The 24083-nt window shown below is 49.0% G+C and overlaps 1 protein-coding gene across 1 annotated transcript in view; it reads left to right on the top strand.

Annotated features, from left to right (window-relative positions):
- Positions 1-23392, top strand: part of LOC144825010 (uncharacterized) — a 351957-nt gene extending 328565 nt beyond the window's left edge. Inside the window, exon 7 of the mRNA XM_078683922.1 lies at positions 20511-23392. Coding sequence (XP_078540048.1) covers positions 20511-21214 — 704 coding nt within the window. The 3' untranslated portion in view covers positions 21215-23392. The remainder of the gene's footprint in view (positions 1-20510) is intronic.
- The last annotated feature ends 691 nt before the right edge of the window (positions 23393-24083 follow it).

The following is a 24083-nucleotide window of genomic DNA, read 5'->3' as shown; positions in this document are numbered from 1 at the left end:
CTTCGAAGGTGTCTGTTCCCGGTGACACTGCCCAATCTTGTATAACCGCGAGAGCAATTTGCTGGATGATGGCGTTTTTATAACATACGTCAGCTCTGGTAGTTCGGGGGGCTCCTCCATGGCTGGTCCCAGCAAGTCCTGAAGCGCCGCGCGGACTCGATGCAGTTGGAAACGGTGCAGCAACGACGCCGGAGTCCGGGAGGGAGCGACCTGGGCCCAGGAGACTACCTTCCCATCCTTGAACAAGTCTCCCAGCTTAAGTATTCCTAGTTGATTAAGGGCACGAGTGACCCCCTTCTCCCGTAGCGGCGATAGCCACACAGCCCAGTCTATCGGGACAAGTGGGGAATACAGTAGCGTGCAGTCATGACTCTTGGCCAAGGAGTGCCATGCGTGGTTCGTTGTCGTGATCGAATCCAGAGTTCCTACCCGTCTCGTGGCCGGTTCAAATACAGTAGCCGGCGGAGGGAGGGGCTTTGTGAATAGTGTCTCTAGGATCACGTGTGGGATGTTACGGTCCCCGTGTATCCATGTATGCAGGTGTGTCGCTTGCGCGATCCTGTAGTACCTTTCTATGTCCGGGGCCCCCAGGCCGCCTTGGTCATACGGGAGGGTTAGAACTCGCCACTGTACTCTAGGTTGCTTGCCTCCCCATGCCAATCGCGTGAGGGTTTGAGTCATCGTTCTGAAGAAGGCCTTAGATAGGATCACCGGGAGATTGTTAAAGAGAAACAAGAACCTCGGGAGCACTATCATTTTCATTAGTGCGATGCGGCCCGACAGGGACAGCGGCAACCTACACCACCTGTCCACATCCTCCGTCAACTTCGTGTAAGCTACACCATAGTTTTCCCTCACCAACACGTCCGGATCTGGATGAAGCTGTATGCCCAAGTACCTAACCGGGTCTTCTGACCACTGCAATGGGTAATCCATGACAAATTTACTTGTCACCGGAGTCAGTGGGAACGCCACCGACTTGGTCCAGTTCACCTTTAGACCAGATAAGGCACCGAACTGCACCACCTCCCTGAGCACAGGGGAGAGGTTGAGCTCCGGGTCTCTAATGTACAAAAGTGTGTCGTCAGCGTACGTGGAGATACAAATCTTGTAAGTGGGGAAATTAATGCCCTCATGACTGTGGTATTCCCGGAGTGCACACGCTAGAGGCTCCGCCACTAGGGCGTATAGTAATGGGGAGAGGGGGCAGCCCTGTCTAGTACCCCTACCTATTCCGAACGCTTCCGTGACTCTATCACCGATTCGTAGCCTGGCCGAGGGTTTATAGTACAAGGCGCCTATCATTTGTAGGAAGGGCTCGCCCAGCCCCAGCTTTCTGAGCACTCTGGACATGAATGGCCACTCTACGGAGTCAAACGCCTTCTCCATATCGAGAAATACTGCCAATGCCTTAGTCTCCGGTTTCACGTGCTGCATCGTCCCCAGGACACTGCGTATATTGTACGTGAGGTTCCTAGAGGGTATAAAACCGGCCTGTTCTGGGGCTACCAGTTCCGGGGCGAGCAGTGCGAGTCGAGTCGCGAGTACTTTGGCATATAGCTTTGCGTCGACATTTATCAGGGACAGGGGTCTGTATGAGCCGCACTCAGTAGCGGGCTTCCTTGGCTTAAGGATCGTTATAATGAGTGCCTCCCGCATGGTTGGGGGCATGCAGCCTTCTATACATATGTCGTCAAATAGTGCTGAGAGGAAGGGGACCAACTGTTCTTTAAAGGCCTTGTAGAATCCTACAGTCAGCCCATCAGCGCCCGGGGCGCTACCGGACCGCATGCTATCTAGCGCCTCCATTATTTCCTCCCTTTGGATGGGCATCATGAGGAATTCTCTCTGCGAGTTGGACAGCTGTGGCATTTTAATATAGCTTAGGTAGTCGTCGATTGCCCCCTCCATTCCAGTAGACTGAGATTCGTAGAGTGTGGAATAGTACTGCCTAAATTCCCCAACTATCTGCTCTTCGTCCGTGAGCATCTCCCCCGTACTCGAAACCAGCTCACCCACTATTAGTGGACGTCTTTCGTTCCGGATCATCCTGGCCAGGAGGGAGCCAGGTCTTTCACCCTCGCCATAGGTGCGGGCCGTAGCATATTTACCCATGTGTTGCACCTCCCTGTCAGCCTCTGTGTTATATTCTGTCAGTAATTGTTTAATTTGGTCCAAGGTGTCTCCCTCAGGGTCGACCCGCTGTTTCTCTTCCAGTTCTGATAGCTGGTTCTCAAGATACCGTAGCCTCTGTCTAATGGATTTCAGGACACTGGAGTGTTTGGCCATGGCTATCCCGCGAATGTAGACCTTAAAGGCCTCCCATAGCGTTTGGAAACTCTCCACGGAGCCCGTATTGGTCTCAAAGAAGTTGTCAATTTCGTTCGCAATTTCCCCTCTGAATACCTCGTCCAGTAGAGAATACGGGGGGAAGCGCCACGTAAAGGGGGGAATCCCGCGCACCGGCGTCTCCAGGATCAGGAGGAGAGGAGAGTGATCTGATAGTGTACGTGGCAATATCTGACAGTCCCTCAAACTATTGGATAGCTGTTGTGATGCAAGCCAGTAATCAATTCTGGTATGGAGTGCGTGATAAGCAGAGTAGTGAGTGTACCCCCCTCTGGAGTGATGCCGACTTCGCCACACATCCAATAGCTCCAAGTGCACTAGTTCAGTCTGGAGCACCGTGGCAGCTGCCGACGGGCTTCTGAGGGGTCCCGCAGATCTATCCAGGGTTGGGTCAAGGACCAAATTGAAATCCCCTCCCCAGAGCATACTCGAGTAATCGTATGACTTGCACTTCTGGGCTAACGCCACGTAAAAATCAGGTGAATCGTAGTTAGGCCCATATACGTTCACTAGCAATAAATCATGACCCTTGCCCCTGCACCTACAGATGACGTATCGCCCCTCAGGATCTGTTTCTAGTGACGTCAATGTGAGTTTGGAGCGCGGGTTGACCCACGTGAGTGCCCCCCTCGAGTGAGTGGTGAAGCCCGCTGCTACACTGCATCCCGCTATTCCTTTGTGCATCAACATTTTGCTGTTGAGTGGTAAATGTGTCTCCTGTAGGAGAGCGAGATCTATGTGATGCCTACGCAGGTAACTAAGGACTTTGCGCAGCTTCCTAAAGTCATTGAGGCCCCTGACGTTCCACGTCAGCGCCCGTAGGTGATTCTGTGCTGTGCCCATCTGTGGTGTAATGATGTCAGCCCCAGCCATGTCGGACAGTGCGAGTGAGGAGGCAACCATGCAAGAGTGTCAAGCGCCCCGACGGGGCAAGATTGAGCAGTTGGCGCGGCATGTCAGAGGCAACCTCGTGTATATCGGAACTCGCCCAAATTTTAGCATTCAGCACCTCGGCAGTCAAACAAAGCAACAACTTGTACCCAAATACAGACCCCAACATTCCCCCCGCCACCCACAGCAGACCCACCCCAATTTGGCCTTGCATTTTCCCATCCCGCCCATCCCTCCCCAGCAACAACGTCAACAGTCCCGTGTGCATAGCGCATGGTGGCGAAGGTAGCCAGCTAACTCTTCCCAAGAGCCCAACTGTCGACTCCCCCCCCCCCCTCCGCCCTGCACCACCAGCAACGTGTCAATGCACCAACCCACACATCAATATGGTTATTTTCCCCTTGATCATCATGGTTGTCCCTTCCGCCCTCGCATCCCCATATTCGCCCCCTCCACCCCACCAGCTACTACCATGTCCGGGGCACACATAATCTATGGGAACAGGGTTCAATACCTCTAATAGTCTATTCCTATTTCCAATCCCCGGCCCCACTTATCTGTCACATCGTCCCATTGGGTCTCTCATCCGGAATAGCGACCCTCCAAACTCAAGGGTAACAGTGTCTCCCTCATAAGTTCACTGAGTTCCAGGTATTCTACTCCCAGATCACTCCTGTTCGTCGAGGCGGCTCGAGTCCGCTTCCTTCTGTTGCTCGGCTTGTACGTCCGGCTTCTCCCTGGCCCAAGTTTTCAAGGCTTTCTGCAGCTCTGCTGGGTCGGTGAAGATATGTGAGTGGCCTTGTCTATTCACACGCAATTTGGCTGGATACAACATTGCATAGTCTAGGCCCATATCCCTAAGGCGTTTCTTGTGCGGGGCGAAATGTTTGCGTGCTTCCTGCACCCTTGCCGTAAAGTCCGGGAATATGGAAATCGCCGACCCCTCAAATTATAGGTTCCCTTTGGTTTGTGCCAGCCTGAGCGCCGTGTCTCTGTCCCTGTAATTCAACAGTTTCGCTATGACTGGGCGTGGGGGGAAGCCCGGATTGGGCTTTGGGCCCAGCGTGCGGTGCGCGCGCTCCACGACAAACATTGCCGAGAACACTCCGTCACCCAAGAGCGTGATGAGCAATCGTTCTATGAATAATTCCATGTTCCCCGTCTGGGTGGTCTCCGGCAGGCCAGTAATGCGGAGGTTGAAGCGTCGTGACCGCGCCTCCAAATCCTCCGTTTTGTCCTGTAATGTTCTGATGAGTGTTTCCGCCCTCCGTCTCGCTGTGTCCAGGTCCGTTTGGGCTTCCTCCACCTCTGTAATTCGCCGTTCGGCCATATCATGCCGTTCCGCGTGCTTGTCGAGGCGCTCCGCCATGCGGTCCATTCTGTAGGACATGGAGTCCATCTTGGAACCCAGCGCCTCTATATTTGTTTGGATGTTTTGCTCCATGGAGCAGAGCATTGTTTTAATGTCCGCGTTGTCTTCCTGCGGCTCCCCTGTGTGCGCCTCCTCGTCGCGCTGGGTCAGGGGACTCGGCACTGGCACTCGTCTCTGTGAGAAGGGGAGCTTACTCTGGGTCCTGTCCCCCTTCCCCATGCCTGGTAGCGGCCTGTGGCGACTGCGGCTCACCGTATTCGAAGCGCAGTCCGCTGTGGCGCAATCAACTGCCTCTATGAGGCTCTCCGGGTCCAAAAAGAGAGGTATCAGAGGTCTGGTCACAGTCTCTACACCCTTTCACCTCCCTGATGGCGTGGGAAGGAAGCGGGTCTATCCAGCCTGGAACACGTGGTGCCCCCACAATTGTGATGTTGCCTCTCCCCGAGCGCGTGGAACCCGTGTATAGATCCCTGGGAGAGCAGCCGGTGTCAGAGGGAGGCAAAGTGGGCCAAGCGTCGGGTCGTTGCAAGCGCTGTCCCCAATCCAGTCACCTGGGCCCCAACTGCAGTAGAGCCCCGAATCGTGAATCCCTTAGCTTGGGCGCATTCATAGGAGAAGGGTAGTCCCAGGGGGGGTCACCTTGTCGTTGTCTCGGCGCCGTGTGCGGTCCCCGCACCACGCGGCGCTTCCGCCGCCTCCCCTGCGCTCCGCTCTGGTCGCGGTGCAATGGCGCCGCCGGGCTCCCTCCGACCCGCTGGGCAGGCTCACCTTCTCGACCGCGTTCTCGCAGCAGCGGGGCTCCGGGGCCTCCGATGTCCCTTGGTGGCAGTCGCCGAGTCCGCGATCGCCGCTTGCTGGAGGGCCGAACAGGGGGGGGGGCGCGCTCACAGTCCGCTGCTGCACGCCTCCGCACGCAGTGCGGATGTCAGCCGTACCAGAGGCCGCGGTCTGCGGCCCGTCCAGCGACAAGGAGAGCGAGCCAGCTACCGCCGCTGGGGCCGGCGGATTTTCTCTCCAGTCGGTTCCTCCCGATCCTCAGCTGCTCCGCCAAACTCGGGGGTGTCGGGGGCAAGGAACAGGTGAGGTTTGTGCAGGATTATTACAGGATTTTAGGTGGTGCCGGCGGAGCCCGGGAACTATGCGGCCATTTTCAGTGCTCGCTAGCTCCTCCCCCAGGAATCGCAATATTTATTGCGATTCCTACACCTTCCTTATTTGCGATTAGCTAATTGCTAATCGCAAATAAGGAATAACTCCCCATTCATTCCTATGAGCCTTGGGGAGTTATTCCTTATTTGCGATTAGCAATTAGCTAATCGCAAATAAGGATGCGAATTCAAGGGTGCCAGGGGTGTCCAAAGGACACCCTGTAGCACCCCTGAAATGCAAATTTACACAGGTGTTGCGCACACACATATCCAAAGGACATGTGTGTGTGTAACATGCAATTGAGAAAAATGCACTAAAGTGTTTTTTTTCCAATTTTTCGCTATTTACCACGAAGTCAGACTTCGTGGTAAATAGCGACCAAAAATTGCGAATTCGCAATTTAAAAATGGTTAATGAATTGCATTTAAGGAATCTCAAATAGAGATTCCTTAAATGCAATTCCTCGCAAATAAGAGATTTCGCAAATAGCGATTTTTGCATTTGGGATGATGAATCCCAAATGCAAAAATTGCGCTCGCAAAGGGCCAGATTCGCAGAATCTGGTCCTTTGCGAGCCGAATTGTCTTTCATGAATCTGGCTGTGGATCTGGAAACTTTTCAACAGTACCTCTGCATGCCTGTAGATGGTGTCAGGCGGCTGCCTGCTGATGTCGTCTGCCCCAGAAGGGATGTGGGGGGCAGCATTTAAGTGTCTTCCATCCATGGTGATGTCAGTTTGCTTCTTTCCCTACCATAAGACGCAAACCCTATGACTGGACAAATTTCTCTCTAAATATTTCGAATATACCAGTATGTATAAGAAATATCACCTCCTAAGGCCACAGGATTCAACTCTGAGTCTCTGTCACAAACCAATGTCGGGTACAGATCCCCATTGGGTATGCTTTTTATGCTTCGGTCAGAACACAACTCCAAGGCCTATTGTGAATGTGCCTTGATGAACCCGAAGGCCATATGGGACTGTGAGGTGAAGCTTTACACTGTCAAATATAAAAAAAACACCACACTGACTGGTCGAGGTCAAAAAGAAGGTCCCATTCCAGTTCCAAAAGTTGTTCTTGCGGCATATCATCATCGCAATCTATGTCATTGTGTAAGCCTAAAAATAAGCATAAGTCCATGCAGACTCTGCCTCTTCCCACCACCTTCAAACTCCCGAAAAGGCCGAAAAGCACCAACAAGCCTCTCATTCTTGCTTCCGCACTCATTCACCTTCGAAGTCATTTCTGACCCTCAAACCGAGGGAGGTTGAATTTTCAGGCCCATTGGCGACTCCACAGTAGAGAAGGAATTTTGTGAAGTGATGCGGCTTCTTTTTGGCACCCTACTAGCTCCCTCTGACACGCATCTCGTTCTAGGGGACTACAAGCACCACCTACTGGAATCCCACTGGACTCCGCTTCAACCCAGGCTGAGCCCTGATTCCACCGGGCTGCAGCCTTAAGGCAATCCAGCAGCCTCTGACACATTGTTCTTACCCCATGGAAGGGCTCAAACTGTCCACAATCTTTTTGAGACTGACTTGGACATTGATCAATATTGTAAGGAAACAAGCTTTTTACAGTTTTCCACTCACTTTTTGCCCCCATTTGGACTGCTAGCTGCTGGGTTTTCAGCTCAGAGAGTGCACTGAGATCTGTTAACCAGACCTTTGTGCCTGTGTTCTAACCCCTAACAAAAGATATGTCGAGTTGCCTATACCCATCTGCCTACACCCATTTGGCAACAACTAACTTACTTATAAGGACAAAATGGCTCCCAGCCTCCCACTGCAGATTGGGAGGGCAGTGTGTACAATGCTATTTTGACTTTGCCTCTAAAGCCAATGGCAAATCCCCCACATTCCTTAACACTATATGTAAGTCTCCCTTGAGGAACACCCGTAGAGTCCTATGGCAGTGATCTGTATTTAGTTAAGTTAAACATATATTGCTCATATGTCTTAACAGCAACAGTTCAAAATGGTTGTTTAGCTGTGGAAAGTTATTAGCCCTAATGGCAAGTACAGGCTTTACCAGTTGGCACCCCAACCCTATTATCTCCTAAATGAGATTACCTAACTGGGCCATCCAAGGTATCAAATTAATCATGACATAAAATGCAATTTAATGGTCAAGTTGACATGTATGGCACTTTTAAAGTTTGGCAACTTTAGACAGTTGCCATTTCTGTGTTCAGGTAGTCCAGTGACTTCACATAGGCTTTAGCACACAGAGAGAGATCTGCCAACCTAGTTGAAGTGTGAATGACTCCCAGGCCAGCAGCAAAGCCTTTTGCCACGCTGGAAGCTGAGACCCCCTCCCACAGGATAGCTGCTCAGGGTATTAGCTCAAAAGGTGTGATTCAAAGGTGAAGCCGCTTTTGAAGGGCAGCTGTGACAACACTCTCGGGCAGGATGCCTTTTGTCTCTTTAGAGTAGAGACAGGGTTGAGGAAGGTAAACTCGCCCTAAACTGGTTTTACTGTGGGCATGTAGCCAACTGGTATCCACACCATTAAGGTGGTCTATCAATCTCCTTATGACCAAGGAAGTGTCTTGAAACAGGGCAAGAATTTGGTACTCTAGGATAGTTAGACACCACACATTACAGGAACTTCATCACTAGGTAGGAAGGGACCCAGTAGCCCATTGGTTAATGCCCATGTGGTCCCCTCAATCCACTTTCCTGGGATAAATAAGTCACCCTGCTTAGTAGAACTCAATAGATTTGGAAGAAATACGAGAAGAACACCACTTTGTGTCCATTGGAAGCGCACAAAGAGAGGCTGCGACACCAGAGCTACTGAACCTGTTGTACTTTGGGCTAGTGAAGTTTGGACCCTGTTCTGCGTGCCTGGCTCAGGGAAAAGTTGGTTCCCAGCCCCAGTCTGAAGCAGTGACTCCGAGGTCAGTTGGCTGACCTCCCTTACCAGCACAGGGGACATTAAAGCTTGAAGAGCCCAAGTCACATCTTTGTAGCCACTGCAGAAGTTTTGCAGCTACCCGGATGCTGATTCAAAAATGGGCGGAATGCTGAAGCAATGTCAAACATTCACCTCCAGTACAGAGATCTGGGCCTAAATCCATCTTGTTTTTGCACACCATGCCATTCCAGTTTAGACCCAACCATATGCAAATTAGCCTTGACCCTGCACGTCATGGGAACAGTCCAGTCCGAACTGCAAGTATGTAGTGAGCAAAAGAGTGATGGATTTATCCCAGATCTCTTGACTGGGGCGAATGTTTGATTCATTCAGCATTCCGTACATCATTTGCTGAGCAGGACTTTTTGCCCTAAGTGGGATGGGTATTCCCAGACGTTGGTTCCTTGCTTGCTGTGCCACTGGATTTAAGCTAGCCTGGCTGATGAGGGGTGTTACCCCGAAATTGGTCCCAGAAGTCTTGTTTCTGGTCCAGGGCAGACTCGGCTTGGCAGCTCAGGCTAGACTCTTCCCATGAGGAGCAGAGTCAAGACTATTTTCATATGGCTGGGTCCAAACTGGGGGGGCGTAGTGAGCAAAAGAACAATGGATTTACGCAGATCTCTTGACTGGGGGTTATTGTTTTATTCGTTCAGCATTCCGTCCATCATTTGTTGGCGCTACCGTATGCCAAGCACCCCAAGGCAATTCGGAAATAGCCAAATAGTGCTCCTGTGTCTGCTGGACTCATGAGTGTTGGTTGTGAGCGGATTCCAAAGAGAGCATCACTGGCACAAGTGAAAATAGAATACATCACAAAACAGCACTGGGCCAGTGGCAGTTCTTTCCTTAAATTCTGCTACCGTCTCAGACTGGCCCCTCCTGATTCCATGCATGCCCTAATCTGGGTCAAACTCAATCAACCTGGACAGAGATCATCATACAGACAACTGCTTGAAACCAAACTGGGGGATTTTGCATTAACTGAAGCCTGGAGTAAACAACTTTCTCAGCAGGTCTTCAAGAAATTGGCATCCTCCGTGGCCCCAAAAAATTTGAAACTAGAGGATCAGGCAGCTCTGTGCAAATGCTCCCATGCGTGGTCAGTCATTAATTCTTACTCAATGGGGGACGGAGCTTGCCTGGCTCCAAGATGGCCGCAAGTAAGTGGAGTTCTGCCGGCCCAGGCACAATCCTTCATTATCCTGCTTCCCTATTGGGAGTTACTTGCTAAGGAATAGTGGTTGGGACTTCTCTGCACCCCCTGTGATCTCGAAGTTGCTGCCTGTCACCTGTTTTAGCACCTGGAGGTCGGCGCCCGTGATGGGGGGTGCCGCTTGTGCCGTGATTGCAATATGGAGGAGGTCTACCGCGGAGTGACCCAGGCAGAGGCGAGACCACATATGTACTTCGTGTGGCCTGTCCCCCCTGCTGTGGTACTCTGTATTGATGCGGTTGCTTCTGCGCTAGGCCGTTCTGCGAGGGCCTAGGTCCTAGGCCGTCTTCAGCAATCCTGGGCCTGCTGGTGTACCGCCCCCTCCAGCCTATGTTGACGGCTGCTGGAGTTTTGGCGCCACGTTGGGAGCAGTGCGATGAGTGCATGAACTACAGCGGGCGGAAGTGAGGTATTGCCGCTGCTGTTGGTGTGGATTCCCACTCCCCCTAGCTGGTTGTTGATCACGGCGGGGCCCTGCAAGAGCCCCATTGAGCGTGACCGGCCTCACGAGCCCTGTGCCTACGAGGAGACTGGGCCTGCTCCATTGTGATTGCTGCCCCGGCTGGGGGGAATATTGCATAGTGTGGAGTGCTCGCGTTCGGGCCATGCTACGAGGTGGGTCGGAGCGGTTGGAGCCTCTTAGCAGCGTGAGATCGGACTGGGACACCTGCTGGAGCCCACTGGGGCTGTACCTTATAGCGCATAGTGCCCTACCCACTTGCCTTAGGCAGATGTGCGCACTGCCTGATAGAGGAAAACGTTGAGTCAGCAGCGATTCTTTATCCCTTTTTGTAGTCCTGAGCCAGTTGATACTGGGTCTCTTCTCCTGACTGGTCGCTGGGCCTGCTTACTGCTCAGCGTTTACTTCTGGAACATATACCCGGTTGGTCACTGGGACCGGCGAGATCAGCCCGCGTTGATTCTGCTGACAGACCCACTGAGGACAGATAAGGAGGTACAGGCTCATTAGCCTCATCATGGGTAGAACAGAAAAATCCCAAACTAAATTGCAATTCGAGCCACAGAAGACCCTGAGACATCATGACTCCAAGATGAACCAGTCTGAGTCTGATTTAGAGGCAGGCAACACTGCTGCAGATACTGATCTCCTATCATATGGACAGGATGACTGAGCGCATTGATAAGCACACAGAACGTCTGGATGCTGTAGAGCAGAGGGATGTGGTGACTGAGCGGGGGTGCGCAAGCTCAGGCAAACTACTGTGAAGTGTTCAGATTAAAGCGGAGGATTTGGAGGCATATTCCAGACGGATGAACCTCGGCATTGTTAGAGTACCTGAGTTGGGGAATATTTCAAATATGGAACACTACGTGGAGCAGCTATTGGTCGCTCTCCTGGGCAGGGAGAACTTCACCACCATGTCTGCAGTAGAACGTGCACATACATCGTTGACACCTAGACCTGCTCCTGGAGCCCCCCGTGCCCCATAAATGCAAAACTCCTAAACTACAGGGATCGGAACGCTGCCCTTCATCGAGCTGGAGAGCTTCAAGAACTCCGCCACAAAGGTGTGACTATATCTCTCTACCCTGATTTGACTCAACAAGTTCAGGAAGCTCGGCGCCTGTTCCCTCCTGTGAAAAGGTGGCTACGTGAATTACACCTGGAGTATAATATATGTTGTACCCTGCAAAGCTTCGTATCATTGTGGATGGATCCCACAAGTCTTTATGGACCCCAAACAGGCACTGCAGTTTTTCAAGAAGCATGTGGGTGTGGCACGAAAGGCAAAGTCCCCTGGTCGGCACATGTAGGAGAGTAGGGTCTGCTATCCTATGGTCACCCCAATTTTTGCTTTTTGCTTCACTGGTTTTGGACTTAATGTGGCTGTGGGCCTGCTAATCAGACCCACAGCCTGCTGCTCTCTCTCTAAATTCACAGGCATGTACTATAGGTACATCACCAATTTGGTACTGGACACCTTGTCAGCCCCTGTACCATGCACCATAGGTGCTCAGGGCATAGGTGCATCCAAGGCCTACCAGGAGCTGCAGCATATCTTTTGCCACCCCTGGCTGGTACTTAAATCGACACAACTGGCTGTTCACACAACTGGGGCAAGGTGGTGTACTCACCCCTTGCTTAGATATAGTATACCTATATCTAAACCTATATCTGGACACATATATACCTATCAGTCACTCCTATGAGAGGCCTTTACAATCCTGGAGGCAGAGTGCTTGGTTTTATGTGAGATGGTGCTCTGGCATGAGCTGAGCCTGTCTGCAGTGTTCGGAACCATTTCCTTACTACCGTTCCAGTGATACTGCCATACAATATACTCGTTATAATCCTCGCGGTTAATGCTAACTTTGGTTTGGCTTTATCAAAACATGTCGTGTTTGGTGTCATACACTTTGGAATACTACCCCCTCGCCAGTTCTGGCGACGGGGGTAGCATTCCACCCTTCTAGAGGGAGAAGACATGTTACTTTACGTAAAACGCGGTTAATCCTAACCAGAGCCTCAGCATCACAAAATGGATTCTGCTTCCCCGACACAAATCTGACCTCCTGCTGCTGACCGAAACTTGGCAGGGGAGGCCTGGACAAAGGGTTTCCTGTCACAGGGAGGTGCTACACCACCCCAGACAGGAGATAGTGGATTGGAGCAGGGAGGGTTGAAAGGAACTAGACACTGCCTGGGGCGCACAAGGTGTCCCAGGCAAAATCCAGTCAAACCGGTTCTGGGGCACCCCAGCCCCAGCTCTGGCGTGAAACTGGACAAAGGGAAAGGGGTGTAACCACCCCCTTCCTGGGTCCCACCCATAGGAGGGACATAGCAGGTAATCCAGCCCCTTGATTTGGAATAAAGGTAGGAACTGTGCAGATGCACATCAGATTATCCTGACTGAAACTTATGAAACGAAACTCTGGACCCTTCGACATCCCACTCGACGTGGAAGACTGAAGAATCTCCCTTGTGGTCAAGGAGTGACCATCCTGTGCAAACAGGCACCATCCAGCACCTCACTGTTTGCTTTGTTGCAGTTCCCGCCTGAACTCGAGCGACAGAGATCGACAAGACCCAGCGTGCCTGCCTTCTAACAGCCCGATCCACAGTCCCTGCAGAGCTGAGACCCGTGGAGGCGACCTGAAGCGTGGGGCCGGCCATCTTGGAAAAACTACGAAGCGCTGACCGTGCAGAATCCGAGGCTCGCTCGAAGCTGTGCATTGGAGTTTGAGAAGCTCCAGCCCCGAGCAGCTTTTCCACCGAAGCTCACCCCTCCACACTCATGGAGTGCTGCGTGGGGCCCTTTTGCATTTTCCTGCTCGACGCGTTGGTCCGGTCGCTTGCCCGTTGGCTAGTGGCCCCAGTACCGACGAACCTTTGAATTTGCTCTGCTAGTCTGGTTGCTCCAGACTGGCCCTCACTCCCCTGAAAAGGAGCACCTGCTCAGACCTTGCTGGTCCGAGTAAGAAGCGATCTTCGAATCCTGCGTGGGTTGCATTTGCCAAGGCCTGTTGACTCCGATCTGGAAGCCGACACCGCCGACAGCGAGAGCCTTCGTGGGACAGCTCGTGATTCACTCCAGGACATCCTCGGTGCCCCAGAGTCCACGTGGCAGTGGAGACAAGCTCCACGACAACCACCTGAATAAAGAGTACAGGGGATTATTCTGAGAATAAATACATATATTTTTATACTATATAACTTGTGTGGTGTCCTTTCATTTGATATTACAGGATTGCATATGGTAAAACAGCTGGCTTCACATGTCCTCTTGAGTTAAGCCTTTAGGCTGCTTAGTCCATGCTACCTCTAGGATAGCTTGTCTTTAAGGTTGACTTACAACCACCACCATAAGGGATTGTTTGGACTGATATAAGGTGCCCCCAGAATTGGAGACATCATACATCAAGCCAACTTCTCACATTGGTGAGCAGCGGTACGGATTTGAGCTTGCTGTTGTTTTACCATTGCAATCTTTTATCAAATTGAAATCACATTAAGTACCATAGGTACATATAAACAAAGCTTAGCATATTTAAGTTCTACTGAACTTAGTAGTTGTAGGTAGAAGGGCTAAGCACACCCTGACTACAACTCACTAGCGAGGTACAGTAGGAAAACACTTAGTGTTGGTAAGTACATCACTTACACCTCACTAGAGTCATGTCTGGCACAGGTGAAGCTCCAAGCTCTCTACCTGTGGTGGTTGACCCTCCACAGGCAACCTCCAGCTATGACAAATTCAGCCATAGAGACTTGAGTGCCTTGTGCACTGCAAGGAAGCTGAAAAAGGGTCACAACCCTACCATTCCCATCCTGATAGGCATCCTGGAGAAGGATGATCTTGAGAAAGCTAGAATAGTTCCCTCAGGGTCAGGAGAAGGAGTGAATCCCCCAGATACTGAGAACACCACCCCAGAAGTAGAAGATGAGGAGGTGGACCCTGAATCAGAAGGTGAAGAGTCAGATCAGGATCAGAGGGATACCCAGGTACCAGTTGTAGGGCTTAGCCAAGCCAAGCCAACTTGGTCCTACATGGGAATGGAGAAGGGAATCACTTCCCCAGACCCAATAGCAGAATTCTCCCAGGCAATAGAAGAGAGAGAACTCCTTCCAGGGATTCTCACATTTCTAGTGCCTCCAGAGAATCTCAGAGGGGAATGACTTCCCCCCAGAAGAAAGAGCATAAGGCCAGGATGAGAGCTGTTAGACTCCAAATAGAGAGGGAGGAAGTAGCCCTGGCCCAAGCTAAGCTTGCTTTTGCAAGAGAACAGAGATTGAGTGGGGAGACTCCCACTGGTGGCAGCATTATCCCTAAGGATAAAGACAGGTCCTATGAACATAGAAACCTGAGTAAGATTGTGCCCCCCTACAGAGATGGGGATGATATCCACAAATGGATAACTGCTCTGGAGAGGGCCTGCATGGTACAGCAGGTCCCTCAGGAACAGTGGGCAGCAATCTTGTGGCACTCCTTTTCTGAGAAAGGGAGAGATAAGCGCCTCACTGTTAGACCTGAGGATGCTAAAAACTACTCTGTCTTGAAGAGTGCTCCTATTGAAGGGTTTGGCCTAACCACTGAGCAATACAGGTTGTTGTTCAGAGACACCCAAAAAGCACAGACTCAGGACTGGGCTGATTTTGTTGATTGTGCCACTAAGGCTCTGGAGGGTTGGTTGCAGGGAAGTAAAGTCTCAGACTATACAGGATTGTACAATCTTATAATGAGAGAGCAGATCCTTAATAACTGTCAGAACCAGCAATTGCATCAACACCTTATTGACTCAGATCTGACCTCTCCCCAAGAATTGGGTAAGAAGGCAGACAAATGGGTCAGAACAAGGGTTAAGCAGAAACCCCAGAACCAAGGAGGTGATCAGAAGAAAGCAGACCAGAAGGGTGGAGATAAGAAAGATAAAGACCAGAAGTCTTCTACAGGCCCCCAAAATAATTCTAATAAGGAGGGTGGTTCCCAAAATGGAAACAAGAAAAAGAAGGTTGATGGGCCAAAGAAACCTTGGTGCAATATTTGTAAGTCCACTTCTCACTGGGGAAGTGAATGCACTAAGAGAAATCCAGTTCCTACCATTTCAGCCCCTAAGGCACCTGCACCCCCTAGTACAGTTAGCAGTGGTAGTGCACAACCCAAGGGGATGTTAGGGTTAACCCTGGGAACTGAGATGGAATCTGGCTTAGTCAGAGTCCCTACTCAGGCAATTCTGATCTGTGATGGGGACATAGCTATGTCTTCTACTATAAGTCCTAATACTTTGAGCAAGTACAGGCAGACGCCTTTAATCAATGAGAAACTGGCTCAGGCCTACAGGGACACTTGTGCCAGTGTCACTATGGTGACACCTAACTTTGTGGACCCTGATCAGATGATACTAGGTGAGAACTACCTAGTGACCAATGCTAGCAATGCCACTACTACACATAGTGTGGCTGTTGTTAAATTCTCCTGGGGAGGGGTAACTGGCCTCAAGAAAGTTGTTGTTAGTGCAGACCTCCCAGTTGACTGTCTTTTGGGCAATGATCTTGAGGAATCCTTATGGTCAGAAGTGGAGTACAGGTCTCATGCAGAAATGCTAGGGATGTCAGCACATGTCCTTGCTGTAACCAGGTCCCAGGCCAAGAAGTGCCTACCTGAACCTGTGGTGGATCTTGAAACAATAGACCAACCACAACCCAAGAGAAAGAGCAAGAGGGTCAAGGCAGTGCCTTCACACTTGCCCCAGGTTGAGGATCTGACCTCACAGGAGGGTGATTTTGTGATCCAAGAGGAGACTGTCCCTGAAGAGCTTGAACCTGATCAGGTTGAGTTTCTAGGGGCAGGGGGACCCTCAAGAGCGGACCTGGGGCAGGCTCAGTTAACTTGCCCTTCTCTTGAACCCCTCAGACAGCAAGCTGCTGCTGAGGCTGCTGGGAATTCTCAAGGTACCCATAGAGTGTATTGGGATGATGGGCTCCTTTATTCAGAGGCTAGAGACCCCAAGCCTGGTGCTACCAGGAGGTTGGTTATACCGCTGCAATTTAGGGGCTTCCTTCTAACCTTGGCCCATGATAATCCCCTTGCAGGACACTCAGGCCAGAACAAGACTTGGGACAGGCTTGTCCCTCACTTTCACTGGCCTCACATGTCAGAAGATACCACGGAGTTTTGTCGCTCCTGTGACACCTGCCAAGCCAGTGGCAAATCAGGTGGCACCACAAAGGCCCCCTACAGACAGGTAGGTGGTGGTTGTAAGACAGGTTGACTTACAACCACCACTATAAGGGATTGTTTGGACTGATATAAGGTGCCCCCAGAATTGGAGACATCATACATCAGGCCAACTTCTCACACAGGCACTATAAACCTTTGAAGAATAGCTCCTCCCAAATATTGTGAATGAGTGTTAAAATGTAAATATTGGCCAAAGGTCACTGGGCACTGTGATGTAAGGGCAGACGCAGTAATGCAAACTGCAGCCTGGATGACAGCTTGTGGCATGAGGAGGCAGCGATGCTGTGCTCACATCGACGGTAAGCCAGAGCTTCCACAGTCTAGAAAGTGTTGATGATGCACAGACACTTTGAAAGGTCTTGCTGTAGCTACAGAGACCACTGCCCCTCTTTAAATTGCTTGTAATGACACAGGAAGTGAACAAATGGCACCCTCCTACCTTAAGAGTAGAGAGGTTGCCTTCTCTGCATATGTCCTGCTGTAAATTGGAGACGATAATAAGATATGCTGCACATTAGCCTACAAGATCAAGTATGTTCTGCACAGTTAAATAAAGAGGAGCTGAAGGGGGCACTTGCCAGTTTCCCATGTCAAGACGATGGCCAAGTCCTTGGGCAAATGCAATTCAATGTAATCACTGACGTAAATTTTGGAAATTTGTTGGAGAACCTCACTATGTTTGCAGTGCCCATCCAAAGAAGATGACCCCCTCATACAATTTAGACTTCCGGCTGTATGGAATTGTGCTGTCCCTCCTGGTTGCCCTAACCCTAAGTAATAACAGTGAAGCACAAAAGTTTAGCCAAATGGTTCATTTGATGAACTTTTGTTGCCCTCATTTTTAGGTCTGAGCAAGACTTTCTTATTTTATTTAAAGTGTTTGTATATATAATGTACTTATAGGGATTTCAGGCACGACTCTTATTCTATTAGTCTGTTGTGTCATTTACATTTTTCTTCCTCCCACTACAACATACAGCATGGGGCAAAAGGTCAATTCATTTGAGCCACTGGCTCGCGTCACTGTGAGTGCTGGAATTCTGCTGTTTCAGAAGAGACCCATCCACTGGTATTGAAATTCCGTTTAGCCCTGACCAGAGAATCCATGAATAAAATAGATATTGGTATATCCCTGAGTTAGTTTTAATTAGTCTGTCTGCACTTATTTCCTTTATGATCCTAACCTTTTCTATATGTTTATACTGTATCGCCCACCCTATTGCTCCACCTCATGTGTTCGTCTGCGCAGAGGTTTGTCTTGCAACCCAATGATGAAGCATGCCACAAATTTTGTGGGTGAGGGCGGTTTTTCGAAGAATTGTACTTTGCCAAATTTACCTCTTTTAAAAAGTGATCTATACTCTCCCACTTCTCAGTGTGTGACCACCCATTGAGAAATCCCTGTGGGCATCCGCTGTCAAGTGCCTCAGTAAGAAGGCCTTCCCACCAGCAAGAGATTGCGATACTTGTGTCTGTGTATTTGGTGGAGGGACAAGTTTTGAGTACCTGTCAGTGGCGCATCCTTTCTGCTCTGCTGTATAGTGCAGGTAGCCCATACCAGGTCAGGACATGCACTTTGCGGAGTGGATACATTGGCATGTTCCGTCCTCTCAGTGCTGTCAGTCTGTTTTGTCTCTGAGGGATGGTCTCACACAGTGTAATTACATCTCACAAATATGCTAAGGAAGCACTGTATACAAGCCAGCTTTGACAGTACTTATGTATTTAGTAATGCTAATAGATGATTACTGCATTGTTGGTGCAGGGTGAGAGAAAAGGCACCAGGAGTTGCTGCTTTCCTGGTGTTGTTTAAGCCTCTCCTAGAGCAAACTTAGGCAGTACTTGCAGGAATAGGATGGAGGGTGTATGACAAAAGGAATTGCCTTACAAAGGATGCATGCACCTACAAAGGATGCATGCACCTACAACATCACTGTCCTTTTAGGAGCTGTGAACAAAAGCTGTAGTACTGCTCCTCTTTTTGGGTGATAGGTGCTAATGTATGGTTCCACAATGCTGAGCATTGTGTGACAGGGGTGCATGCGTGAATGGGCAGTAGAGGAGAACAGAGCTGCAAACCTGTTATTTAGGGAGGGAGCAAGCACGCAGCAGCCCAGATCTCCGCACTAGAGAAAGGTTGCTGTCCTGGGAGATGAGGAATGCACACTTTTTGTCTGGTGTGAGATAGGGCAGGAGGAACATGCTACTATGCTGTTCTGCAGTGGGTAGATGGCGAGGATGCACACAGTATCCCCGCTGTCCAGGTTCCATTGTGAGACGAGATGCCCATAGATCTGAAGTCCTGCAGGAGGATGGATTCCAAACCCCGTGGGCAGTGCCAGGGAAGATAACTGTTCCTCGCCCAGGGGGCTATATTTAAATCTATTAATTTATCATTTTGTTTGTAGTGGAATGTACACGATGTATGTTGTGTGAGGAGAACGCCAGCTCCGACACCAGTGCTGTTAGCTGCTTCTCCAGTCCCAGTGATAATTCCCCATTCTAAGTCCTCTAGAAAGTCCTCCTAGCAGCTATTCTGGTCCTGTCGGTGACCCCCCCCCCCTTCGAAGTCCTCTAGGAAGTGCTGCAGTTGTGTTTCTGTTCCTAGTGGTAATTCCTCATTCTTTAGTCCTCTTGACAGTGCTGCTAGCTCCTTCTCTGGTCCTGTCAGTAACTCCCCCAGTCTAAGTTCTCTAGGCAGCGCTGCAGCTATGTCTCTGTTCCCAGTGGTAATTTCCCATTCTCCGTCCTCTAGTCTTTTCATACATCCACTACACTCCAAACCAAAACACATATAGGTAAGACATTCAGGCACATGCATCAAAAGAAAAAACGGTTGCAAATGGGCAGATTCTCAGAATCTGCCCCTTGCCCCTTTGTGACTGGTATTTTTGCATTTGGGATGCATCATACCAAATGCATTAATGTTTCCTAACTAATTTTGTGCACGCTTAAACTATCTGTGATGCCACACTAATACCAAATGTGCCCTGTACTAGTGCTAAATAATATTGTTTTTGAGCCAGGAATCTAATCAGTAACGACTGCTGAACGGGAGTTGTGGGGGGCAGAGGGGGAAATAAAAAGTAAAATAAAAGGTCTTACCTGGGTGATGCACGCAGCCGCCTCTCCTCTGTTTTCTCCGTGCCACAACAGGAAGAACACAGCCTCCCAGAATTCCCTGCCAAATCACAACACTGCCTTACAGCAGTGTTGTGATTGTTCTGAGCACCATGGGCGGCGCTCAGATGGGGACAGGTAGGCTATGGATATTCCCCACCAGGCATGCAGAGTGTGCAGGACTATTTGGCTGGCCCAAGAGGGCTGCCCAAACCGTCCTGCACACTTAAGAGTGTGCTTAACACTCCTCCCCCTTCCCCTGCTCTGGCCAGCCCAGCTTCACCCACACCGCCCCACACCTAAACAGAAAGGACAACTAAAATGATAATAACGTTAGTGATTATCATTTTAGTTTTCCTTTTCAAACTGCTCACAGAGCAGTGAGGCGATGCTCCTCCGCCTTAGCGGTGGAGCCGCTGCTGAATGGAACACCCTGTAGAGAAGAAGGCTCTCTGCCCAAAAGGCTATCCCGGCGCTGCTTCTCCATGGCTTTAACAGCCAGTATGCTGATCTACGACACAAAGGCAGCTGCAGAATTTTATATATACAGTCTTTCAACTTCTCTTTTTTGATAAATCTGTTAACAGCCATTTACCTTTCTGCCCATTTATTTAAGCATGTGTTTGTTTCAGTTCTACCATGGTCTCCTGATGCATCAGTTTAGATTATAACAGTTGTCTGCCTTTGAGGCACTGTACATGCCTCCACACAGCTTGGCGTAAAACTATCCTTTTGTACATTTCAACAAAATAGAAAGCTGACATTGTTTCATCTTTATTTTAATCCTGCAGGTAAAGAAGCCAGTAAGGCAAAAGAAGAAAATTCAGCAAAATGTAATGAAAAATTGAGATTCTGCAAACTACGGACCAAAAAGATTGAAGCAAACTTAGTTCAGAATGCTTATGATCCAAAGCCCTTTTTAAGTGTAATGCAATCAGGACGGGATGAGGAAATGAAAGAAGAAACATCTGCAGAGTGGCAAAGTGTTTTCAGTCAACCTACCCATTCCAACTCACATCAGGTAGCACCGCACGTGCAGGCATCAGAAGCATACAATAAATGTGAGGGGGCTTTGAGCAATAAAAACAATGTTCCATGTAAGTCAGATGCACTGCAAACCTTTAGACCATACATTTATACTCAAAATCTGAAAATAGCACAGAGGAACAGTCATAGTGGGTATCAGCGCACACATCAAGGAAGAAGAAGGCACACATGTACTGTGTGTGGAAAAAGCTTTACAGCAATATCAAATCTTATAAAGCATGAAAGAATACATACTGGTGAAAGACCTTTTCATTGCACTATTTGTGGAAAAAGCTTTAATCAACTTGGAGCTTTGCATAGACACCAGAAAATGCATACAGGCGAAAGACCTTATCAGTGCAACATATGTGGAAATCGCTTCAATCGAACCGACACTCTCATGAGACATCACAAAAGACATGAAAAGATGATACAAAAATGTGAGCTTGATTTGTTGGAAATTGTCTAAATTATTTCATTCTAGATACATACTGGGAACACAGTGCTGCATTTGTATTTAACTCTGTACATATTATAGAAGACAGTCCATGAGGTCTTAGAATGTGGCTTGGTTACATAAAATAATCATGAGACTCGTTGGTTGTACAGTACTATGGCAATATCAAACCCATATTTACAAATTTTAGCATGTACAAGATAATAAAACACAGAAGGCTGAGGTTGAAAAATCACATGACTGTTACTATAGTAAGAGGGCTGCTACTTTCGTGCTTACTGTGTTAGCCTCACTTTGCTACTTGGTTTTAAAGCGTTAGTTTTTTTTCTTCAATATTTGATTTTCATTACTGCATTTTATTACTGTACTTTCTACTGCTATCTATTTTAGCAGCTCTGTCTCTGCTGCTATTTTTTAAATATTTGGGCCACCTACCTTGTTGGAACTCCCTTGACTCACCGGTCCACCGCCGTAATACCTCCATTTTTGTGGAGAGAGCCAAGGGGAGGTTCTAGCCACCAGTGCCCACTCACTTCCAGACCGGCCGCCATCTTGGAGGTTAGCGCTCCAGTCTTTAGAACTCCCATCCAATAAATGGCAAGAAGGAACAGAGTGCGCAGCGGAGGCATTCAGCAGACGCTCCACTGGTGCGACGAAGGCAAGCCCCTCTGCGCCCGTTGGCAGCAGGCCGGCGCCAGGGGCGAGTACCCCTGTCCGTTTTAGGAACGATCAGTCTTTAAGATATTCAGCGGAGCACAGAAAAGAATTGGAACCACTGCTCCCAAAATGATGCTACCACACTCTATCTACTGAGGCAGACACATTGCGGTGCACCCACTGCCCGTTTAAATTGACCACACTGATGCTAGGTCCCAGGAAAGAGCATACATTTAAGTTCCTACTCATTAACTGTAGGTAACTTAGTAAGCATATTATTTACATTTATGATTATATTGCAGATAATCAACCTAATGCCATGTTCCTTACGGAAACATGGCTGAATGAGGCTGCCGCCCCGAGATACTACAAGCTCTTCCTCAGGATTATGGTATCCTCAGACAGGAACGCCCTATTAAGAGCGGAGGAGGAATCGCCATTATTTACCAACTATCCCTAAAATTTACTATGGAAAAAGCCAATATAGATAATAGTGAAGCCATTTTCTTTACTATAACGTCAGCTAGTGATCACACAGAATTTGGCTTTCTAATCTACCGACCCCAGGGCCCGTCCTCAAATTTTATTTCAAGCCTTGTTGAAACAATGGTGCAACCGCGCTACGTTATAACAATCTGACTGTTCTGGGCAATCTAAATTTACACTTTGACGATCACACTTAATAGTGAGGCGCAATTCCTATGTCAGGAATTAGCCGCCCTTCAGTTAGAGCTTAAATCCACTCATCTGACAACTGTTTGGAGTTGGAAGCTGATGCCCCGATCATAGGGCCTCGGTCTGATCACCATCTTGTGGCATTCTCTATTTTATTAGCCAAACCTTCCCCCACAGCTAGAATAGGCTTAATTATTCCAATCAGGAAACGGTCCAGATATAATGCTGAGAGCTTTATCCAACCTCTAAAGCAGAGACAGCCACATTTGGGAGAAGACTTTAAAGCGGACAACTTAGCAGTGGATAAGTGGGTCACTGAAACATTGGATGTAGTTGCTCCATGGGACCACCAATATCCCTCAGAGACTAACTAAATCGGCACCATGGTTCAATGAGGATCTAAGGACAGCTAAAAAAGTCTGCAAACACTTAGAGCGTCAATGGAGGAAAGATTTTTCTGATGGTAATAAGGCTGCTTATAAGTTAGCACAAAAAAACTACCATTCCCTTATTCAAAAAACCTGCACTGCTTATTATAGTGACAGAATAGCGCATGTAGACAATTCCTCTAGAGAACTATTTTTCATCCGTAAAGACCTTTTCTCCCTAGAGAGAACTATGGCTCCTGCCATTAGCTCTCTTGAGTCGTGTAACAAGATAGCAGACTTTTTTGCTACCAAGGTATTGAAAATATATGATTCCTTTCCTGATGAGGCCTGTAATAGCACTTTTTCTCAATCTGATAAAATTCCTGTGTTTGGGGGCAACCTTCTCTTAGAGTTCTCGCCAACCTTGTTGGAAGATTTAAACGATATAGCTCTAAGTTTCAAATCTGGCTCCCCAATGGATCGAGTCCCACCTAAAATTATTAGGGAAGGGCTAGATATAATACTATGAAAACAATACAAGGTACGCTGTTACCCAAGGTGAAAGAAAAGGAATGAACCGCGCAATGAAAAGAGGCCCCAACAAGATAAGAAAGGGAGGGGAATCCTCCCTTTCGGGACTAAAACCCTCACATACCCAGCAAGCTAGGTTTCATGCTTCATCATCTGGGTTTTGCTCCTCTTCAAACAGGCGGTGTAATGTCTGACGGGCACCCTTAAAGAGGCTCTTTATCGGAGTTCTTTTGTCCCTGCCAGTTGGTGCTGTGGGTGTGAGGGCCCTAGGGGAAGTGTAGATGTCAGGAAGTGGTGATAGTTAAAAAAAAGTTAGGTAGTCCAAAGGAATACTTTAATGGTGTGGCTAGCTACCTTATTAAAAACAGTGTGTAGAGGCTACTACCTGATGTAATGATCCAGGATAGTACGCTCTACTTATTGGTCGACATGTTTCATGCTAAGTGATCAAAAAGAATCAGTGCAATTCATCAGGACCTAAACAATGTTGCGCTATCTACACGCCGTGGTAGGTGGAAGTACCTACATCACAGGAGACTGAAGGACAGGCCAGGAGTCCTGCCACTTCTTAGTGGGACCTATAGTAGGATGACAAAACCAGAGCGAAGGAAAGTCACAGGAGAATATATAGTGAAATCCAATTGTCAACC

This window comes from Lissotriton helveticus, chromosome 3_1 (assembly GCF_964261635.1).
Source record: "Lissotriton helveticus chromosome 3_1, aLisHel1.1, whole genome shotgun sequence".
NCBI classification, from domain to species: Eukaryota; Metazoa; Chordata; class Amphibia; order Caudata; family Salamandridae; genus Lissotriton; species Lissotriton helveticus.
Note: the sequence above shows the minus strand (reverse complement) of the source record. Positions and strands in the feature narration are given on the sequence as shown.